This window comes from Miscanthus floridulus, chromosome 16, assembly GCF_019320115.1.
Source record: "Miscanthus floridulus cultivar M001 chromosome 16, ASM1932011v1, whole genome shotgun sequence".
Lineage (NCBI taxonomy): Eukaryota > Viridiplantae > Streptophyta > Magnoliopsida > Poales > Poaceae > Miscanthus > Miscanthus floridulus.
The window spans coordinates 49,875,866-49,896,080 of NC_089595.1; the positions used below are offsets into that span (position 1 = coordinate 49,875,866).

Sequence of the window (20,215 nt, forward strand, 5' to 3'; positions counted from 1 at the left end):
CAAAGGACAAAACCGTTGGCTTTTCTTTTTGGAGATAGAAATTAATTTTTTTATCTTTATTTTATTGCTCTCATGTTGATGGACTTTGTCCAGAAAGAACAATAATCCCAAAGGTTTGATCTTCCACCCCTATATCACTCCCTACATGACCCTTTTTTTTTTGGAAAAAAATTTGAATAGTACAAATGCAAATATTTTGGAACCGAGGGAGTATTGCAGACATGCACATGATTTAACTAACTATTGGTCAATATTTGTAAGATTTCAATTTTCAGACAAAAATACACTTTATAACGATGGATGGGTGAGACCTCAGCCACGTTTTATAGAAAGGACAAATTCAATTTAAGACATACAGTTGAGGGATAACTACACTGGGTGACCTTTGCGGCTTTGCCCTCATGAACATTGAACGTAAGGCTACGAAATACGAATGAGCTGAGCTTGACGAAGTCATCTCCTCGAGCTGGAGCTTGTTAGACAGTCCAGCGAGCCGAGCCTCAAACTAGCCCGAGCCTATAGATAGGCTCAAGCTCGGTTTGTTCGTAATTCAAGCCGATCTTGAGGCAAGCCCTAGGATGAGGCGTACATAAGCAGCTAGTTATGAAAGTGCATGTATGCCTTTAAGTGAGTTTAGCATATTGATGATGATATAATTAAGGGTCTAGATATTTATGAGATATGGATAGATTATAAGTATACATGGGTGCATGACAACATATAAGGAGACCCGGCCTCCAATTCAAACGTTGTGTTGCTTTGATTATGAGGGCACTTTACACTTCTATTTTAAATATTGGATATAGGAAAAGTCACACTATCAAAGGGGATATAATTTGGTAAGCTTAAGGGAAACCATGAACAACTAAACCCCCAAGCGAAACCAGAGCCTAAAAAGCCCAACCCCTATTCTTTTTGGCCTCTACGGAAGTTCCTCGGTCGAGCACGGTACTTCTACGCCACAGAAGTTCCGTGTTTAAGTGCAGAACTTCCACATTTAAAATGTATCGTTTGAAAAGTGGAGAGAGGTACATATACTTTCTCCCCTTCTTCTTCAACGGTAGCCTACTCCATTTACTCACTCACCAACTTGTGGACAGCACTCACTAGCTCCATTGAAGGCTCCCCAACCTCCCCCTTTGGTTCTCGGTGACATCCCTTGAGAGATTGGCCTAAGGAGTGGATTAGATAGCTAGTGAGCAAGCCTCCAAGAACTACAACACTTGGTTCTTCCTTTAGATTGTGGTTTGAGTTCGTTGTCTTGGAGCTTGGACTCCTAGATGGCTAGAGGCTGTCTGGGAGCTTCTAATCAGCTGTGGTTAAGCACCTGGAAGTTTGTATTGCCCTTGTGAATTTAGTGGGAACCCTCAAGCTTAATCTTTGGGTTCACTTTGAGAAGAGGTGAGAGTTGGAAGAGACTCCAAGCCTTTATGGTAGTCTAAAAAACAAGGACATATAGGCAAGCCCTAGTGATCCACTTAGCCTCGGAATAAATCTTGTGTCTTACCTCTTGCTGTGATTTGAGCTCATCTATTGTTTGAATTGCCCAATTAGAGTTTTTACATGATCTACATGTATATTGCATCCTAGTTGCAAGACACAGGGCAAAAAGAAGCTCGTACTACCATAGGCTTCGTATTTAACTGGATCTAAGTTTAGACTCTGTTCAATTCAGTTGTAGACATTGTCAGGCGACATATTCACCAATAGTGAGAAGCCCGTGGTGATCTCGTCAATCTAAATTGTTGACTCGATGTAAAAGGTAAATGTGCAGACATATATGTGAGTGTTTGTATCTCTAATGTGTTTCAAAAAAAATAAAAAAATTGTATATGTTGGAGCCTCAACATGTCTTTTAAGATATATATATATATATATATCAAAAACTATATAAGACCCTGTTTGGATCATTGGAATTTAAAATTATTCTAATAATCAAAATTTAGATACAGACCAATTAAGTTAATATGGCCACATGCAGAATATACTTGTATACTACTATTGGCCATATGGGAGACATAGGCCCCGTTCGGCTGGCAGAATCTTGGCTGAAATTGGCTGGTTTTGTGAGAGAAACACTGTTTGGCTGGATGGATGAACAGTGAAATGAGTGGGAATCAGCCGGCTGGTCTGAACTTTTCAGACCAGCGAACGCCCTCATACTTATATTCTGCACTTTTGTTACAGGGGAGCGAGCCAAAAGTGTGCTATAAGTTGCATAGAAGAAACATAGCATGGAAATCTATGGAATCGATTTCTATCTCCTACGCCCATAAATTTAAGGTAGATTTGTATCTAAACTTTGAAAAGTTAGAGAATGTTAAATTGTAAGTCAAATAGCCTAGTGCATAAAGTAGATTCTAATTCCTCCAAAATAATAAAAAAAATCCAAACAGGCACTAAGTGAAATGAAAGTGCGACGTTGCTACCATCCGATGAATCCCTTCTTCAAATCACCCCTCTTCTAAAGCTCTTGTAGCCCTTCCTTTTCTAATCTGCAAAGTACTAATATTTTTAATCTGATTTCATCTTTGATATCTTGGACATGTTTGGATACAAACTACTAGAAAATAACTTAGCTTTTATCCCAAACAACTTATCTTTTGTGAACAGGAACACAAAAATTTCATAGAACCGTTTATGAATCTCATAAAAAACATAGAAATAGAAAGATTTTCTTGCGTCCCAAATATGGCCTTAGTGTCCGAATGTACTGGTAGTTGCGGTAGTTTCAGAATCATGTGGTATTGCTAAAACCAACAATCAAGCAGGTCCAAAGTTCTATTCACGCACGGTAGGGTACCTAGCGTTGAAAAACGAATGTTTTCAGAAACGCATCATCCTGTAGCCGAATGCTCCTGCAGGCAGGTGCACGGATCATGTCCACTCCAAGAAGCCCAAGCAGGTGGCAAGAGGACGATAGCACATTGGAAAATGCATCGCCAGTTCCCCACTCCACTAGTGGTGATGGCCGTCGAGGCGTCAATAACATCCAAGCACATGGTCCACGCGACATCTTGTTATCAATCTTATAGTGGCACCTCATCGTTATTACTAATAACAGAGTCCTTTGCCGAACTCAAGAAACTCACCACAACATCCCGTCCTTCTGTTTTGAATTTTGACAGATCCAAACCCACCCTTCGCTTTTGTTTTGATGCCACGGTCACAGTATTGCAGAGGAGCACAGAAGATCACTCACTTCGCTCAGTGCAGTAGGGAATAACGTCCCCCTCAGTGCCCTGCAGTAGGGAACAACCTCAACTCAAGGCAGGTAAAACAGGCCATACTGCCATACACACTGTGGCCCAAGGGGAACACACATGTAATGACCAATAGGCTCAAATTGACATAACACACCAATGATTGCACAAATGATGCAGAATGGTACTCCCTCCGTACTAAAAAGATTATCACATATCGAGAAAAAGTTAGCATACAACAAAAATACGCTTATATCCCAACTCTTTTTATTCTTCATATCTGTTGATTGAACAAAAGCAAACAATTGCAACTAATCATAAGCTACAGTTGCTTGATTTTAGGGACATCACTTGTGGTAGAGTTCCATTTTTTCAACAATGGAGGGAGCGCATCAAAGAATAACAATGACTCCATACAACAATCTTTTGCAGTATTCAGTTAAGATTTGGAAGGAATGGATGGAGCTCGCCCAATGAATGGAGCTCATCAAAGCCATCGTTCTGCCCAGTTCAAAATTCAACAACGTTTGCATCACATCAAGTACAAAGCAGTAGCATACAGTGACCTCCTCAAAGAACAGAGTATTTGCAAAAATATGGAAGGAATAGCAATGCTACTAGCACAGCGCTCATAATCCATACGGCAATCTTCTAGCTCGAGCTCTGCATTTCTGAATGTTTCAAGTGCAGATCCCAATTCATTCAGGTTTTGCCTGCAATCAACCAGATGAAACACAGAATATATGCTTTAGCATTATAGCATACCAACAAGTGACTAATAGTATGAAGGTCTGGAGCTGTTGAAAACATACCGGAGAACAAGATCGGGGCAGACTTTTGCTCCTGGCAGGACTCCTCCTTGCAGACTTGTCACGCAGGGGCTGTACAACACTTAACTGGTCACATAAAAAAGTACTGGATAAAAATGCATTATTTATTTCAAAAACTTACAGAAACAGGAGGGGATCTGGATGGTGATCTGCAAAATGTATAAAAAAAAATTGTTAGTCCATAATGCTGCATGAAAATATGATTTAACCCAAATTTGTTAGTCCATAATGCTACATATATATATTCTGAAAATATTAAGTGACCACATGAGATATCCACTCATGCCTCTGTCATTCAGTTGTTTTGAACAATATATATAAAAAAAGCTCAAAATCTATTTAGAAATTGCAATTTCTCATAAGAGGAAACTACAATGCAGCAAACAAAGATACAGCCAACATGAATTGAAATGGTCCAACAGGGCTAGAGCTTTCTTTTTCTGATGTTCAACTTTTTTACAAAAGAAAACCTCAATGTTAAAGCTCACATTTATATTTGAGGATAAGGGCACAACCTCATCATTGAGACCAAAGTTTTATATTTCAGAATGGAAGTGCTGAAGTCAACAGTATTCGATTATACCACAAATTCCAGTCCGTATATGTTTGGTGCCAGCCCTATCTTGCTCCGATTGCTGGTTGCAGTCCACTTGTCATACAGTGCATCACAATCCAGCTGACTATCCAACGTTCCAAACCATCATCATAATCTCAATATTCCATTATCCTACAAATGCAATCCCCAGATCCTCACATTGCCCCAATCTAGTGAAGAAAAGAGCAAATCTTCAACAATAAAGAATAGCTATCCAGTCACACACAATGTTACATGTTAATAATCAGACGCAGTGAAAATTCAAATTCATGTAATGAAAAATACAGCATCAACAAGCATAATCTAAGCCATAAAGTACAATAACAAAAAGGAAAATTTCAAAACAAATCTAGAAAAAAACTAGGCTACTGATATGTTTTCCCCTGCAATTGTTAGATACCAATATTTTGAGTTACCATTAGTTTCTTGAAAACAGAAGTTTTCTAAATTTCAAACCATTCAATACCAAATTTAACAGTTCATACCTTGCTTTAACAGGTGATTTTGACTGAGAAGCAGATCTAGATCTGAATCAACAAAAAAAATGCATGTTAATATCTTAGATGTGCCCTAGTCAACATTTGAGCATGAAGAAAGTTGAAAAATATACCTTGGGCTCCTACTCTTGCTATAACTGCGGCTTCTGCTTCTTGAGTATGAGCGGCTACGGCTTCTACTTCTCGACTTAGAGCGGCTACGGCTTCTGCCTCTGGAGCGAGAACGGCTGCGCCTAGCATCATATTCCCTCACCTATAGTAGGACAAATGATGAGCATGCTAATTTTCAGTTGAGAAGGTGAAACAAATGTGTCGATAAAGCATTTGGGTACTGCTAAACAAAATCATCAGGACAAAGATGACCATACCCGGATATATGTCCTTGAAAAAGCATTACGGAACTCAGAATCATCTAGCTTCCTTATCTACGAGGTAAAAGTACTAGTTGTCAGTACATATCTTCATGGAAGTATGCACGGACAGGTACAAAGATTACACATATCACGAAGTTTCTCCTTTTCCAGTGATCAACCATATGTAAAAAAGTTTCCTATGGCAGTACATAACCTCTATTTTAAAGGGAAGATGAAGAAAACACTTCAAAACTTACCGCGTGTTTCATATCTTCATAGTTAGTATAATCAGCTATTCCAATAGTTGCTGCAATCATAAACATAAAATTAGATACAAGCATCAATAGACATTCCTTCTAAAATATGATATGATACAGTTTGAATGACAGTCATGCTATCCAAAAGGTCATCCCACTGTGTAATAAATCGATAACATCAGAACGTGTCAAAACTAACCTCCAGCCTCACGATACACATCAGTGAAACAGACATCACCAGCTCGCCGCATATGATCCTGAACATGAAAGTAAAATTAAGGATTATGAGGCAAAAACAATAGCTAATGACCTTAGATCTTCATCAAACCTTGAGATCTTGCCATGATGCTGAAGAAGGTAATCCAGTAACCATAACTGCATAATCAATGACCCGATACAGTAAGATCAGAGAGAGATTTCAAGTCGCTGAAGCTTTGAAAATTGGGAATAAAAAAAATACAAACCACGGTAATCAGAACGTTTAGAGGCACCGCGTTGTCCAGCACTGCTATAGCTGCTAGATCGATCAAAAGATGGACCTCGTCCACCATGAGCTAATTCCACCTGGATATAAAGTATAAATAACATTAGAAGAATTCAGATAGCTATCATCTCTGTAACCTGGAGATCTCTAATGAAACAGGTATTCATCAAGATCCACCTACCCGCAACCTATGGCCATCAAAGTTGTATCCATCACGGCCATATATTGCATCTTCAGCATCACGTGGGTCCTCAAACTGCAAAATGCATCTGTGTGTTGTCAGTCCTCCATCATCGTAGCATGTCTAGATTATTGATTTTAGAGAATAATTTAGTAATCCTTGCTTAACATTCAATAGAGTACTTAGCATTACTGATTTATTCCATGGTTGTCATTGTTGCGTACATTAGATATGTTGGAACAATAAGCGTTTCAGGCAATATTCTTTTTTAGTTTTCTTAAAATAAGGTATAAAACCTCCTAAAAATTCACCACACAAAAACAAGATTTTTGATAAAAAAAAATATTGGACCGAGCACAAATTATGAACGTAAATCTAATGAGTACAAAGTATCCTCATATCGAACAGACACCAGCCTACTCACCTCAACAAAAGCAAAACCAGGAGGCCTTGGTGGAATTTTCAAGTCAATTTTCACTATACGTCCATACTGCAGAAGCGGAAGGTAAAACATAAAATTAACATCCAGGAAAGTTAATCAACCTGAGTAAAGATACAAACAAAAATTGACAATTCACAATCCAAATTGCCTTCCCTTCCAGAGCTCCATCCATATTAGATTAGATGGTGTTAGAAGGCAAAACACAATTAGCAGTGGTGAAGTCCACAATGAACAGAACTTTAAATAATCACCGAAATATAGGTGGTGACTACACAGTGAAAACAAAATAAAAAAACAAGTACATGGTCCAACGCACACAATTATAAAACTCACAGCAAGAGTTTATTGCGCGTCAAATATCAATATTAGCAAACCCTACAGTACATCATAGGCACCTCTTCCACTTCAGCAATATTTTGAGCCATAAAGAAACTATTCCCAACAGTCCCCTAATCTCCCCAAATCATACTCGCAGGCTTGACTGACACCACAACAACGTCCCCACCTATCTAGCATTCGACGAGAAGCCCTGTATATAGGGCCGGAAGCTCGGTACACGATCCAACCAACCACTCACCTTGTAGAAGAGATCATCTACTTCCCTCTCGCGGATGTCGCCGGGGAGATTGCCCACGTAGATCGTACAGCCGTTCCGCCGGGTCATCGTTCCTGCAACAAGGATACTGAATCAGCCAGCAGTACGAACAATCCCAAGCAAGCTGTAACTGCCGAACTGGTGCGGCACCCCGGGAAAAGTCGACAACTACTAAAACCGAGTAATCCTGGCCAGGAATGAATTCTGGGCGTCGAAACGCCGGGACGACAAAAATAATTGCAAAAGCAGCACCTGCTGTGTTGGAGAAAAAAAAAAACAGCACCTGCTACGGGAACAGAATTGCACACTAGATTCCGACCCGGGGACTGCGGCTCCCGAGGCGGAGAGGGGTTCGCGTTGCCTCACCTGCGACGACTCGACGGCGGCGAGGAGCGAGGAGGGCTTGAGTCGAGGTCGAGCAGCTTCGGCGGTTGCCGGCGCGAGGGTCCTGGGAAGTGGGAATTGTGGATTGTTCGCTTTGCGATTCGTGCCGCGTGGATCTATAGTTCGGATTCATGGATCCCTTCCGGTCTGGGCCTGGGCCTTTGCAGGCCCAGTCCAAAGTAACAGTGACACCAGCCGCGCCCCGATTTTAAAATATGGAAAAAGCGAGGGGCTTAGCAGAAAAGTGCAGCGCGCTTCGCCGTTCCGTCTCCTCCATTTTCCTTGCCCTCTCCGGTGGCGGGGGTGTGGTCTTCCTCGCCTCGCCTCCCCTCCCCTCGCTCTTATCCGGTGAGCTCCCTGATCCATCGGTCTCAAATCAGCCGCAGCTTTCAAATTTGCAAGTTTCCTCTCAGATTCGGTCAACGCGCGGCCGGTTCTTCTCGATGACTTCGAGGTGTCGCGACACATCGAGGTTTAGGAGAGGATTGTTTAGGATGGTATCGCCTGTTTCTTGTATGTTGATTTCCTGTTTAGATGATGCGGAGGGCCGAGTTAGTGGCAGGTTGGGATCGGTCTGCGTGGATGGGAGCTGTTTATCTGGTTGCTTGGGAGTCGTGTGTGGGTGAAATAGATCAGTAGATGTTGATTTCATGAGGAGTTGGTGAAAGAGAAGTAACTTCCTTTTTCTGATAGTTAATAGTTTATTTTTCATGTGTATTGCTTCCATGGTACATTCCACCAAATGAATCTATTTCTTGTGAGTTTAGGTCTTGTATGCTTGTTGGGTACTTCCTGTTCTAGTTATTTACATCTGGTAAAGAAGTCTAAATTCTTCACCGTCTCTTTCAAAAGGCAGTGAACTCCTTGCGAAAGAAAAAAGAATACATTATTGCTACTGAACCACCTGATCAAGGCATGCGGTCTTTCTCGGTTGGTTTATCGTATGAGCTCAGGAAGTCTCCTTGTTGGTGTAGTTCTGAATTGATCAGGTGGTCATTCTGTTTTGTTTAGGATGTGCATAACTCATATGGCTATAGAGGACCCATCTAATATTTGGGCCCCCTTTGGAATGCAGGAAATTGTCCTGTGCCCTGCGTTTTTCGTATGAAATTGAACTAATTCCTGTAATGTTTTTGTACTCTTTGCCTGCAACTTGTTTATGTCTACTAGCTTCCTAAGCTAAGATTTAGACATCATTTTATCTCATGGCAATTGGTGTTTGTTAGCCAGTTTTATTAGATGATAGTTTGCTTTGTTGTGTTAATCCAGTATTCTTGTTTCGTAGGTCATCAGTTTGAGGTTTTGGCCTATTTTACCCAGAGCTGATTGGACTCATGGATGGGAACAAAGATGAGGCCTTGAGGTCTGTCAAGCTTGCAAAATCTGCATTTGCATCTGGGGATAGGCAGCGTGCAGAAAAATTAGTTAAAATTGCTCAAAGATTGGACCCCAGTCTTCCACTTGATGATTTGTTGAGCCCAGTTGAGAAGGTTGGCATCCTGAACAGTGCTACTTGCAAAGACAAGACTGGAAGAGGCCAAGCTCGTGTAGACCCAAAAACACCAAAAGAATCTGTTGGTCCTTTAAATGTTGATCAGGCTTACACTGAGGAGAATATTAGAGTGGTTCAGGATATCAGAAAAAAGAAGGATTACTATGCAGTTCTTGGAGTAGAGAGAAGATGCTCTGTGGAGGAAATTAGGAAGGCCTACAGGAGGTTATCACTGAAGGTTCATCCTGACAAGAACATGGCTCCTTGGGCAGAGGATGCTTTCAAGTTGGTAAGCAAGGCTTTCAAGTGCCTAAGCAATGATCAGTCGCGGAGGACTTATGATCAGACAGGCACCATTGAGGACCATGAATTCAATGAGCAATATCCCAATGTCATGAGGCGGGGAGCTGCTAGGCAGAGGAGGCCAGCAAGAAGTGGCTTCTATAACTACGAAGAAGATTTTGATCCTGATGAAATATTCAGGTCCTTCTTTTATGGAACCCATGATAATCTGTTCCATGCTCAGAATGCCTACAGGGCTAGGGGAACAGGAAGGCAACAGCAACAGAGAAGGGAGCATTCAGTGCAGGGTGGTTCTGGCATAAATGTAACAGTGTTAATTACCTTGTGGTGGTACTGTTCATTGTTTCTATTGCATTTATTCCAGCGCGTGGGTCTGAGTATTCCCTGCAAAAGACATATTACTTCCCCATTTCAAAGGTCACCCAAAACCAAGGGGTGGAGTACTTCGTCAGCAAACAAGATTTTGATCAGCGGTTTCCACATGGGAGTCAGTCTAGAGAGAATCTTCAACAGCATGTTTTGAAGGACTATAAGAGTCTGCTTGGAAGATATTGCCATGTGGAACTCCAACGGCGTCAATGGGCCAAGGACTACCCTACACCTCACTGCGACAGGCTAAGGAGCCTGTCTGAGGCGTGAAATGTGCATATGTGATTAGTTTGATCTCCCATTTTCGTCCATGAAGAATATCACTCATATTTACAGCTACTATTCAGTTTTTCCTCAACACAATTAAAAAAGACTCAACCCTAGGGGACAGCCTCCCCAAGTCATTATCCTATAGGGAAGCACAACCTTCTGGGCAAGCAACCACTGCAACTACCCCCTGCTAGGAGGGCCCAAACCAACTGCAAGAGCCATAGACCAACCCTGCCACTCTTTTTTTGGGTTGCCAGTGAGGGGATTTTTTCTCTATGTTCTGATTTGTAAATCCGAGCAAAAAATATTTTCAAGTTTCCTCTTAGCCTCAAAGTATAGCCAAGACTTGTACAGAAGGTAACTATCTGTTGTTTTTGGTATGATGTTTCAACTCTTGGGGGGGGGGGGGGGGGGGGGGGGGGAGGAGTACAAATAGAGCAGTAGAGTCCAACTCAGTTTGATTTAACTGCCTTATTCTAGTAGCATAATGTTGTTCTAGGCTGCCTGCATTTCTTCAACATATTAAGCTTCTAGGTGATGTAGTTAGTTCACGGAAGTCAGTGAAACATTTAAAACCTGAGCACTTCATTTGATCTAACAGTTTGTTTATATTCTTAGACAACTTGTTTGTGTGATCAACTCATATGTGACCATTTATATTGATCATTTCACACTGAACTTAGGTTTGTTCTCCTTCTGAATGTGTCTCATACATGTCTTGTTTTCTTGCGTCTTTGTTGGATGATGCAGGTGCAACATAGGAAATTGTTTCGAGCAAAAGGAACAGAGTATGGTTTCTAGTCCGTCTGGTTGTGATTTGACAACAAATGTCTACAACTGGACAGTAGTGCTACCTGGTGTTATAATAGTAAAATCATATATGTTTATAATTCACAAAATTATATATGTTTATGCAATTGACACAGTCGTGAACCAGTAAGCCAGAGCATAAAAGCCTTGTTTACATGAAGAGATGGCTGGTGACCAACCGACTGAAGTTGTGTACGTGGCCATTGGTTCACGTTGATGCAGATGCAGCACACCTGACACCTCACACCTCCGATCACTTTACTGTAAAATTCTTTCAAAGGCAAATGGAACTGTGGGATTCTTGTGGCACTTTGATGCTTCTGGTTGTGCTCTGTTGAACGTTTTTTTGAGGAAACAGTGGGCTCGTTCCCTACTGTTTTTATATACTGACTCCATCCCAACAAGAATGTACTTCTAGCTACAGTGCTAAATCAAACAATCTTCTGTTTGACATTTTTAAAAATGTACTAATATGATATCAGATTAGTATGATTAGATTCATTATGAAATATATTTTCATATTTATATTTATTTGAAATAAGAATTGTTGATATTATTTTTATAAACTTAGTCAAATTTATAATTATTTGATTTGGACCAGATCTAGAAGTGCATTTTTTTAGGAGGGGGTATATTTATAAAAGAACTTTGTTTCATGGATAAACAAACTAAAAGAATAGTCTGGCCAGGTAACGTTTGTGTTAACTATGTATTTCTTTGGTCCATGGATAACCATGCCAAATGCTTCCTAAAGATTTTCTTTCATGCTTCCATTGATGGAGGTGTTGCCCAGAAAAATATGATCATTCCAGTTGATCCAAATGCTCCAGCATAAAATGATAACAATCTCCAGTTCTCCACGAGGAAGGAGACATGTAGTTTTTAAGGAAAGGCCTAAAAAAATGTTTCAGTTACATCAAAGCATGAATGTTTAAGCGTCCTCCATATCTAAAACTGATTCATGGTAAATATCTAACTACATCACCATTTGATGGTAAAGATATAATTTTCCTTTAAAAAATGTTTAAGTTGCCAGGAAAGGCCTTCCTCCCTTCTTCAGGCAACCAGCGGTAGTCTGCACGGGTATCCAAAGTGGCCGCCGACTCTTGTACCATCACGACGTCAGAGGGCCAGTCGACCTCTCTGCTCGCGGGAAATGGCGGCGGCGGCGGAAGGTCTGGCTGCCTACCGGGCGGTGCTGCGGGCGGCGCGGCGGACGTTCGCGGGCGACCAGCTGATGCTGAAGGAGTCTGCGGTGGAGATCCGACGCCGCTTCGAGGACCACCGTGGTCTAGCCCCGGGCTCCGACGAGGCAGCTCGTGCCCTTGCCGACGCCCGCGAGGCGGCGCACTTCATCACCCATATGATAGTCCAGGCCACACGCGCGCCCTCCGGATCCTTCGGTACAATTCGATACTGCTCTCCCGTCACCCCTCCCCTGCGCCACCTGTTTGTGATCTAGGGACGAAAAAAATGGTATTTGGTACTGCATTGGTCACCCATCCATTACTAATTACGCGGTCTGACCAGGCCGTTTGTGCGGCCTAACCAGCCTTATGCGGAAACATTTAGCTCAATTTTGTGCTATGAGGTAGGGTTTTGAGCTGTGAGGTAGGGTTTTGAGTAGGTGCAAATTAGATGTAAATAAATAGAGGCAGGAGCAGGAGGGTAACCACTAACCAGTTAGTCCATGACCTTTAAACTAGTTAGTACATAACATAATCTACTAAATTTATGTTGATGATCTTATATCTGCAGATGATTACTGTAACAGTCCTGAGATTTCTAAATTGTTATGGCTGAGAGGTGCAAAATCATTAAAAAGGAGAGTGCCTATTGAACCTGCTATTTTTGAAGGGCCACTGGCACTTTACCGTAGATGTGATGAATCTTGAGTAGGCCTGTGGGATTAGCAAGTGCTAAATGTATTTGAGCACAAACAGGCTTGGTCATATTGTACACAAATTTTGTTGTGTCTATTGCAGTTTTCACCATATACATAAAACAATAGTCTAACTCCATGGATTATTAACTATTTATTTAGGATTTCACATGCAACATTTGATGACATATTACTTAAGGGAGTACTTGAGTAGTAACAGAGAGCTCTGACAATTTCTCTATGTATCACATGCATTTACAGTAGCACAGTACATTGCTCATTGAAATGAGGGCCTTCATACTAGATTGGCCTGCCTATGCCATATTCTCGATTTATTGCTTCACTTCTGGCTAGTAAATTTCAGTATGATGGATACAATGGTCGACTCAAAAACCTATGTAACATGTTGCTTACACAACATTTGCTATGTCTACAACTCCACAGCTTTTAGCTTTATCTGAAAAGTAAACACTAGCCCCACAGGGAAAACACAATCGTAGGCCTAAGTAATTTGGCATCGTTAAAGCCTTAGAGCCATGGAGCGCAAAATTACACAATCACACAATAGACTTAAAGATGTAAGGGATAGTTGTGGCTTTGCCTTTCTAAAAAAGGCTTGACTCATGTCATTCTGCAAAAGAAGAGCAGGGCTTAAGGTGCTTCAACTTGATCTATTATTGTTATATAATGCTTCAGCTTAATAATGCTGTTATTTATTTGATTAATTACAACAAAGCATGAATTTGGCGCTGGAAGCCATCATTAAGGAATTCAATGATGACTTACTTCTGTAGGTATACCATGTTTTTGCGGAAGTCCCTAGTCCCCCAACTACTGAGTGTTCTCAATAACCAACAGTCCAACACCATCTTACTGTGTACTGTATGGTCCAAGTTCCCCACATGTTTACTATAGTCCTTCAAATAGAGTCCAGCAGCTTCTCACACACAGCATTGGTATATTGCTGTGTCAGAAGCAGCTCATGCGCGCGAACAAGTGCAGTTATCATGCACATGGCAGGGCATGAGCTCATTTTCTAAGATGTTCGTAGCTTGCCCCTTGAACTGTTGTTTAAGCTTTATGCTGTTGAAATACTAGGGACAGATGAATGATGAAGACTCCTTGGCAGAAAATAACACTGAAAGCCCCCCCCCCCCCCCCCCCCCCCCGACGAGAAAGGATTCTTGTGGACCCTTTTTACATGTCATCTGTGTAGCATCTATGATTTAAAAGTACAAGTCATTCAGCATTGTGTTGAACATTTTGTCATGTAACTGATTCAAATGGCCTTTTTAATGTTTCAGAGAAGGTCACTACTCGAATGCCCATACAATAACATTAGATTTGTTTCCCCAAGTAGGACACAATTCAGATTTTGTATATATATTCCTTCTTATCTTGCCGCAAGAACTTGTTTATGTATTTTAATTTTGGCGCAATCGTTAGATTGGAAGATTTTATCCTATAGAAGGAAAGAGGAAGCCACAGTTTTTTCGTTTGGCAAATGAATACAACCATTTAGTGACTGTCAACTTACCAATGGCATTTGTTTCGAACAAAATTTTAGAGTTGATTAATCGAATGCTAAAGTATAGCAAGACTGCAAGAGTTATACAGAGTAGATAAAAATTGAGCTCTAAACTAAAGACCAGAGTGTCAGACTGTCAGTTCTATTACAGTTATTCTAGGCACAATTTGTATAATGAATTGATTATTTTATGCCTTGATTAGGATAAATCCTTGCTATACTACAACACTTCTATAACTGCTCAAGATAGAATATGTTACTTTACTTGTTTCCTTGCCCTTGAAAAGGCATTCAGTGCTTGGAATATGCTTGCATATTTTGAACAATGTTCTATGTATTTCAATCCTTTGATGTTTTATGAACTTTGGACGTTTATTTTTATGTAAGAAAAATCCATTTTTCACTAAAGTGACCCAATATCGCAGCATTAGGGGATTAAATGGACAAAACAATTACTCTAGGGAGGCATTCACTCATGCAATACTTTGGGGGTTCTAAATTGACTTTTACCATTCTTGTAAGTTGCAAGTATGAACTTCCCATCATTCTATTATTGTCTAGAAATTTTTTTTGGAAAGAGAAAAATCAGATCAAGTTTCTGTCTATTGAAACACAAACCCTTTCTTTTTTTCAAGGAAGTGTACTATTTAGTCTTGCAACAAATGGCGGTACTGTAAATTTATTGTCACCAATGTGTGGATGGCAGTTTGGAGCATGCCACCTTTTTTCTGAATAGGCAAGAGTTGCACTAAGTGTTGAAGATGAAGAATCCAAGATCTGTTTATGGATTCATCGTATTCCTTAGCCCTTTTTTGTCTTTAGCAAACAAGCAATCCATTAGACATTAGTACTGCTTGTTGTATGTGCTCCCAGGTGGACCAGGCTAGACCTCATCCCCTCCATTTCTTTGGAGGGGGCTAATAATGAAAATCTGGTCTCGTTCTCATATCAGCATCATTGCAGCGGTGGCCTGTCCAGAGAGAACTATGTTGCTGACAGCTTCATGGTTTGCCAAAACAGTCTTTCAAACTTTTTTTACCCAAACACAAAACACTTTCAATTGGTTTCAGTTTATGCTGTGTATACTGAAGAAAAGTATGATAACCTTGTCACATCATAGTATATTAGTACGATGATCCTTATAACTATCGTTATATTTTATTATATGGGAGGTTTTTGAAGATTGCCTCCGTTTGATGTTAAAAAAATCTGTTTCACTTTCATGTTTGGTTTTTTATTTTTTATTTTTTTTGTACTTGCTTTTAAAGTTGTCTGGTCCATTATGATTGTTGATCTGTACAATTTCTGTTTTGCAGTTGTGAAGCCTGAGAGTGTTCATGCTGGAGCTACACTGGAGGTTCCTTCCGAGGAGATCCTTTCAAAGTTGAAATAGGGGAAGCCCTCTGGCTGTTTGTTGAACTAGGTCACCATCTCCAGGCTAGTAAAATAAGATCAGTTTGCAGCGCTTGCTTCTTGTGTTGTATACTGGTGCACTTGGTAGCGTCACACTTTTGCCTTTCTATTACTCGCAGCATTTTGCCGCACCAAGATACGGTGTCTTCGATGCGAAGTAGTCATCTGAACCGCTAATTAAAACGGCCGTTGTAGTTTTTGGATATTGACTGGTCCTTGAGATTTTGAAAATTGACTGTATGATGAGGAATTTAGCAAAAAGGAAAATAACTGGTTTGTTGGTCTTGTCGCTGCAGTGGACTTGATCATTGTTGGTGTCTTGTTTGCGAGAGCGTGAGAGGCTGGAGACACGGAAAATACGGGTCCTCATTGTGTTGAGTATTTTGTTGCATCCTGTGGGCTGTGGCCGGACGTTGAAACGATGGCAAAGGGGACGGGCCCATCCAAAGGACAATTGAGCTTTGCATGCTTCTGCAGAATTCGTCTCGCCCTTCTTCCTATCTATCATGCTATGTGAATCTGTCGCCTCGCCAAAAGCTGTAGATTTCTACGCTACGCTGCGCCTTTGTGTAGCGCACTGCTCTTGCACGGCTGGACCTGGCAAGGATTGCAGGCTAGCGTGGTTCGTAGCAAAGCCGTCACGCTCAGTGCATGTTGATTTTTATCGTCCAGCTCTTCAGCTCGGGTGGTATTGGTGGATGTTGTATGGATTTGGTATTCTAAGGCCTCAGGTTTATATATTTTTATATGTTTTTGAGAATGAGTATAAACAGAAAGGTAAACGACGAGCGAGTTACGAGAAGATTAGGGCCCCATCCCATGTTATGCTATTACTTTGAGTTTTCGTTGACCAATGCCAAAAATTCTGCTAGACAGGAGATGAAGGTCCAAAAATGTTTTGTGGTTCTCATCAGGGCAGGAATCAACCAAGAATGCTCACCTGATGACTTGCAGTCGGCAGTGACCCTAAGCAGCCATTCATAAATAAAATTAATTAATTAATTAATTATGATTTGGTGCATGCATCCCGTTCCATTTTCTTTCCCTGATTTATTCTAGTGCCGTTGCTGCCAGGGAACTCGAGCCGTTGGAGCTTTCAGAGTTTCAGGCCAGGAGGGTTTGAAGAAGCAGAGGCATAGCCCATGACCTCCATGCATGGCTGTCCTCGGAACCCTGCACTCACACTGTCTGGTTCATTCATTCATGAATCATGGCATGCGGGAGCAACAACAAATGCTCTGTTCTGCTCTGCAAGTCTCCGTGTTTGCCGTCTTCTGATCTTCAGTCTTCACTGCACAGGACACCACTGCTGCTTCCCTGAAACTGACGCTGTCACGAGCCTGACTAGTCGGCTTTATGATCTCTGAATGACGGGAGCCTTGGTCGTTTCCTTAGGTCTCATGCGCCTAAACAATCTTGAGGTATAGGAGTACTGTATATATGTTCTTCAGTTTCGACTAAGCTTCGAAACTACTGTTCGCTGGTTTGTTACGAGAGAAAAACATTAGGGCCTCATGTAACAGTAACATGAAGACTGTCTTTTTCCTGTATGTAGTACATGCATGATCGATGATTCGTGCTGTGTGTTTACTACTACAATGGTGGGGATTTGACTGCCAGGTAGCACCTGCTCTGGTATATATAATAGTGCCGCCGCCCTGTCTCTACATCCCTCCAGCGCAGACATGGTACGACACTGACACGTAAACTGCTCATGCAGTCTTCTTCCTGCTGTCATTCACTGCACTGTACATACACACACATGCATGGTTCCATCTTTGCTGTGCAGTGTTGTACAGCAGCACAGTGAAGTCGTTGTCACCGGCCGTGAACCATTCACACGCAGCCACACGGACAGAGTGACTCATCCATCCCTCCTCGTCAGCACACAGCTCCATGTCATGTGTGCTGTTCTGCAGATGCCACCGGGCAGCTGCATTCACCTGCCTGCCTGTTAGCAATACTGCTCATAATCCGACAATAGTCCAGGACTCAGTGGAGGACTCGCCTGCGGAGAACAAGTCAAGGCCCAAGTGGGTGTCCAAGCCCAATGCCAAGTTCCTCAGCCCAGCCTGGTCTAACTAGATAGTATAAAGATAGTAGAGAAAGAAGAGAGAGTTATGAGAATTGTAAACCAAATATTCAAGTTCTAAATTCAAACTTCGTCCTCACTATTCTGTTGTGTTTACTGCTTTGCTACTTCTTCTTCCTTCCCAAGTCTTCCCCACTGCTAACAATCTAGTATCAGACGTCTTCTTCGATCCATCGATACTCTGCTCCTCCTCTGTTTTCCTCTCCGCCCTGGATCCCACTGCTGCCGCCGCCCATGACCACTTCACTCGCTAGCAACGATCTCTTGGCGTGATGGACCCCAATCTGAAAATCATCCTCGACAAGCTAGACGAGTTCGGTAAGCGGCTCGACAACCACGACGTTCGGCTTGATCATCGCTTCTCTGACCTCGACCGCGACCTCTCCGTTCGCGACAGCGACGTCGATCGCCGCCTCGCCGCTCTAGAGTCAGCCCGCATGTCGACCGTGGATCCGGGAGTGTCCGACAGCCTCGCTGCGCTGGAGTTGGCGTACTCCACCCAGGCTTCGGACATCACCAAGCGCCTCGCCACGATCGAGTCGGTTCACGTCACGCACGCCACTAACGACCGTGACGCAAGGGTTACCAAGCTGGAGGCGGTGGTGGCTGACATCAGAGCGTGGCGACCGGAGTTGGAAGGCGTCGTTGACGACCTAAAGCTCCAGGTGAAGAACGCTGTGAAGAGCTTGGACCACACGACGTTCGACACAATGTCGCATAGCCTAGGGATCGTGGCCACGTCACCGATCTTGGCGAACGTGAGTTCCTCGTCGTTGGTCACCACCGAACGGACCATGGGGCACGGCGTCACAACCTCTCCACGGGATGCAGGGTTTGGGTCTTCACAGACTCATCCTTTCGTCCTGGCCAATGGTATGAACCTCCCCCCTCACCCGTTTGGTGCTCCTCGTCTGTATCCACCGCCTCGTCCAACTCCACCACCACTTCCTTAGCCGTTTTCTATGGAGGGTATGACCCTAGGTACCCACAACAATAGACATGGGCCACACCACCAGGGGAGGTTTAGCCCATAAGATCAAGGCCTACAGTGCTCGGCACTGATCGGCGTGCACCGCAAGGCAATCAGAAGACATCTTGGTGATGAAGGAAGATCTTTTCAGATATGATAGATATCGTATTCCTTGTAAATACTTACCATATAACTGAATAGATCTAGGCCTAAACCGACTTGTAACCCTAGCCCCCAGACTATATAAGGTGGGTAGGGACGCCCCTTGAATACATCTCATATTCAATACAATCCACCAAAGACATAGGACGTAGAGTATTACGTTGATCAGACAACCTGAACCTATCTAAATCGCTTGTTTCTACCATTGTGTCACCATCCGGCTCCTATTACGCGCACCTCCACTGATTCATCTACTACCATGGGCATACCCCTCGATAGACTACCGACCATATTTTGTCGACAGTGGCGTGCTAGGTAGGGGGTGTGCATGCTGATTCCATGGTGAGCCAAATGGTCCACTTCCCGAGCTCCATGATCCTTCCCAAGCCAAGTCTGACCTTCACGGTCGGATCTATGACCTAGGTCATCGGCGTCGACGGCGTCGAGGAAATCATAGAGGGGGTGTAGAATCACCCTGTGCTGATCGTGCCAACATCTACAACGACATCTCTGATCTCGACGCCTCGCCGCTGGGTTAGGAGATCCATCAGCATTAACGATCTGATCACATCCATCGATCAGGTCACAAACCACTTAGCGGAATGCCAGCTCCTCGTGGATTCGATCTTAGATCAATCTAGAGCGAGCGACAAAGTTCCTGCACTCCAAGGTCACCATGCCACTAATGCCGAGCACCCTGCTCATGCACATCGTCGAAGGTGGCAAGATGAAGATTTGATGATCACGGCAACTCTAGAAGGGCGTACCATTCAACGCTGACCACTCCCCGCCCAGACGGAGAGCATGCCGAAGCCCTATTCTTTTAGGTTGGTGGGTGCAGGTCTGATCTGTCAGGACAACGTGCACCATCTTTTCACCGACCTTGCCGAGCACAGCCACGTCAACGACCTCTATCAGATTGACTTCCCTGAGGTCGACCAGCCTACGCTAATGGTAAACATGGTGCAAATCCGAACAGATCTTCCGAATGACATGCTCCACACAATCCTAGAGGAAAGCCTCGAGCCATACTCTGAGGGTTCTACCAGTAGCTGTCCACCTTTCCCTCTAGGCTTTGGGAGAGAGCTTTTCATGGTTAGCCA

The 20,215-nt window shown here is 42.7% G+C and overlaps 3 protein-coding genes across 6 annotated transcripts; 2 read left to right on the top strand and 1 right to left on the bottom strand.

The window, feature by feature from the left end:
• Positions 1-3,560: 3,560 nt before the first annotated feature.
• On the bottom strand, positions 3,561-7,891 carry LOC136511674 (serine/arginine-rich-splicing factor SR34-like). Of its 3 annotated transcripts, XR_010772798.1 has the most exons (15): positions 7,804-7,891; positions 7,420-7,511; positions 6,825-6,890; positions 6,401-6,475; positions 6,200-6,299; positions 6,064-6,110; positions 5,935-5,992; positions 5,736-5,785; positions 5,494-5,550; positions 5,239-5,378; positions 5,114-5,155; positions 4,617-4,798; positions 4,155-4,182; positions 4,016-4,084; positions 3,876-3,916 (listed from the first exon to the last, which is right to left on the bottom strand). XR_010772798.1 is itself a non-coding variant. In XM_066505716.1 (14 exons), the coding sequence occupies exons 2-14, from the start codon at positions 7,504-7,506 to the stop codon at positions 3,902-3,904; spliced, it is 834 nt and encodes a 277-aa protein (XP_066361813.1). In that variant the 5' UTR covers positions 7,507-7,511; positions 7,804-7,891; the 3' UTR covers positions 3,562-3,901. The 3 variants fall into 3 exon arrangements, 2 of the variants coding, with proteins under 2 accessions (XP_066361814.1, XP_066361813.1); XM_066505716.1 differs by lacking the exon at positions 4,617-4,798 and having other exon boundaries at positions 3,562-3,916; XM_066505717.1 differs by lacking the exons at positions 4,617-4,798; positions 6,825-6,890 and having other exon boundaries at positions 3,561-3,916.
• Positions 7,892-8,060: 169 nt separating this feature from the next.
• Positions 8,061-10,139, top strand: LOC136510667 (chaperone protein dnaJ 49-like). Its single transcript, XM_066505041.1, has 2 exons — positions 8,061-8,169; positions 9,107-10,139. Exon 2 carries the CDS (start codon positions 9,156-9,158, stop codon positions 10,137-10,139), a length of 984 nt encoding a protein of 327 aa, XP_066361138.1. The 5' UTR covers positions 8,061-8,169; positions 9,107-9,155.
• A 112-nt stretch (positions 10,140-10,251) lies between these two features.
• On the top strand, positions 10,252-16,194 carry LOC136511675 (mitochondrial zinc maintenance protein 1, mitochondrial-like). Of its 2 annotated transcripts, XM_066505718.1 has the most exons (4): positions 10,252-10,612; positions 11,006-12,029; positions 12,102-12,468; positions 15,792-16,194. In XM_066505718.1, exons 2-4 carry the CDS (start codon positions 12,027-12,029, stop codon positions 15,866-15,868), a joined length of 447 nt encoding a protein of 148 aa, XP_066361815.1. In that variant the 5' UTR covers positions 10,252-10,612; positions 11,006-12,026; the 3' UTR covers positions 15,869-16,194. The 2 variants fall into 2 exon arrangements, with proteins under 2 accessions (XP_066361815.1, XP_066361816.1); XM_066505719.1 differs by having other exon boundaries at positions 11,006-12,468.
• Positions 16,195-20,215: the final 4,021 nt, after the last annotated feature.

What these genes read in the sequence shown, in the direction of transcription:
- LOC136511674 (XM_066505716.1), bottom strand. Translation starts at nt 7,506, where the DNA reads ATGACCCGGCGGAACGGCTGTACGATCTACGTGGGCAATCTCCCCGGC. An exon ending in CATCATGGCAAGATCTCAAG is followed by an intron (nt 5,993 to 6,063) that starts GTTTGATGAAGA and finishes TTTCATGTTCAG; the next exon opens with GATCATATGCGGCGAGCTGG. An exon ending in CCAGATCCCCTCCTGTTTCT is followed by an intron (nt 4,085 to 4,154) that starts GTAAGTTTTTGA and finishes AGTGTTGTACAG; the next exon opens with CCCCTGCGTGACAAGTCTGC.
- LOC136510667 (XM_066505041.1), top strand. Translation starts at nt 9,156, where the DNA reads ATGGATGGGAACAAAGATGAGGCCTTGAGGTCTGTCAAGCTTGCAAAA.
- LOC136511675 (XM_066505718.1), top strand. An exon ending in CGCGCCCTCCGGATCCTTCG is followed by an intron (nt 12,469 to 15,791) that starts GTACAATTCGAT and finishes TCTGTTTTGCAG; the next exon opens with TTGTGAAGCCTGAGAGTGTT.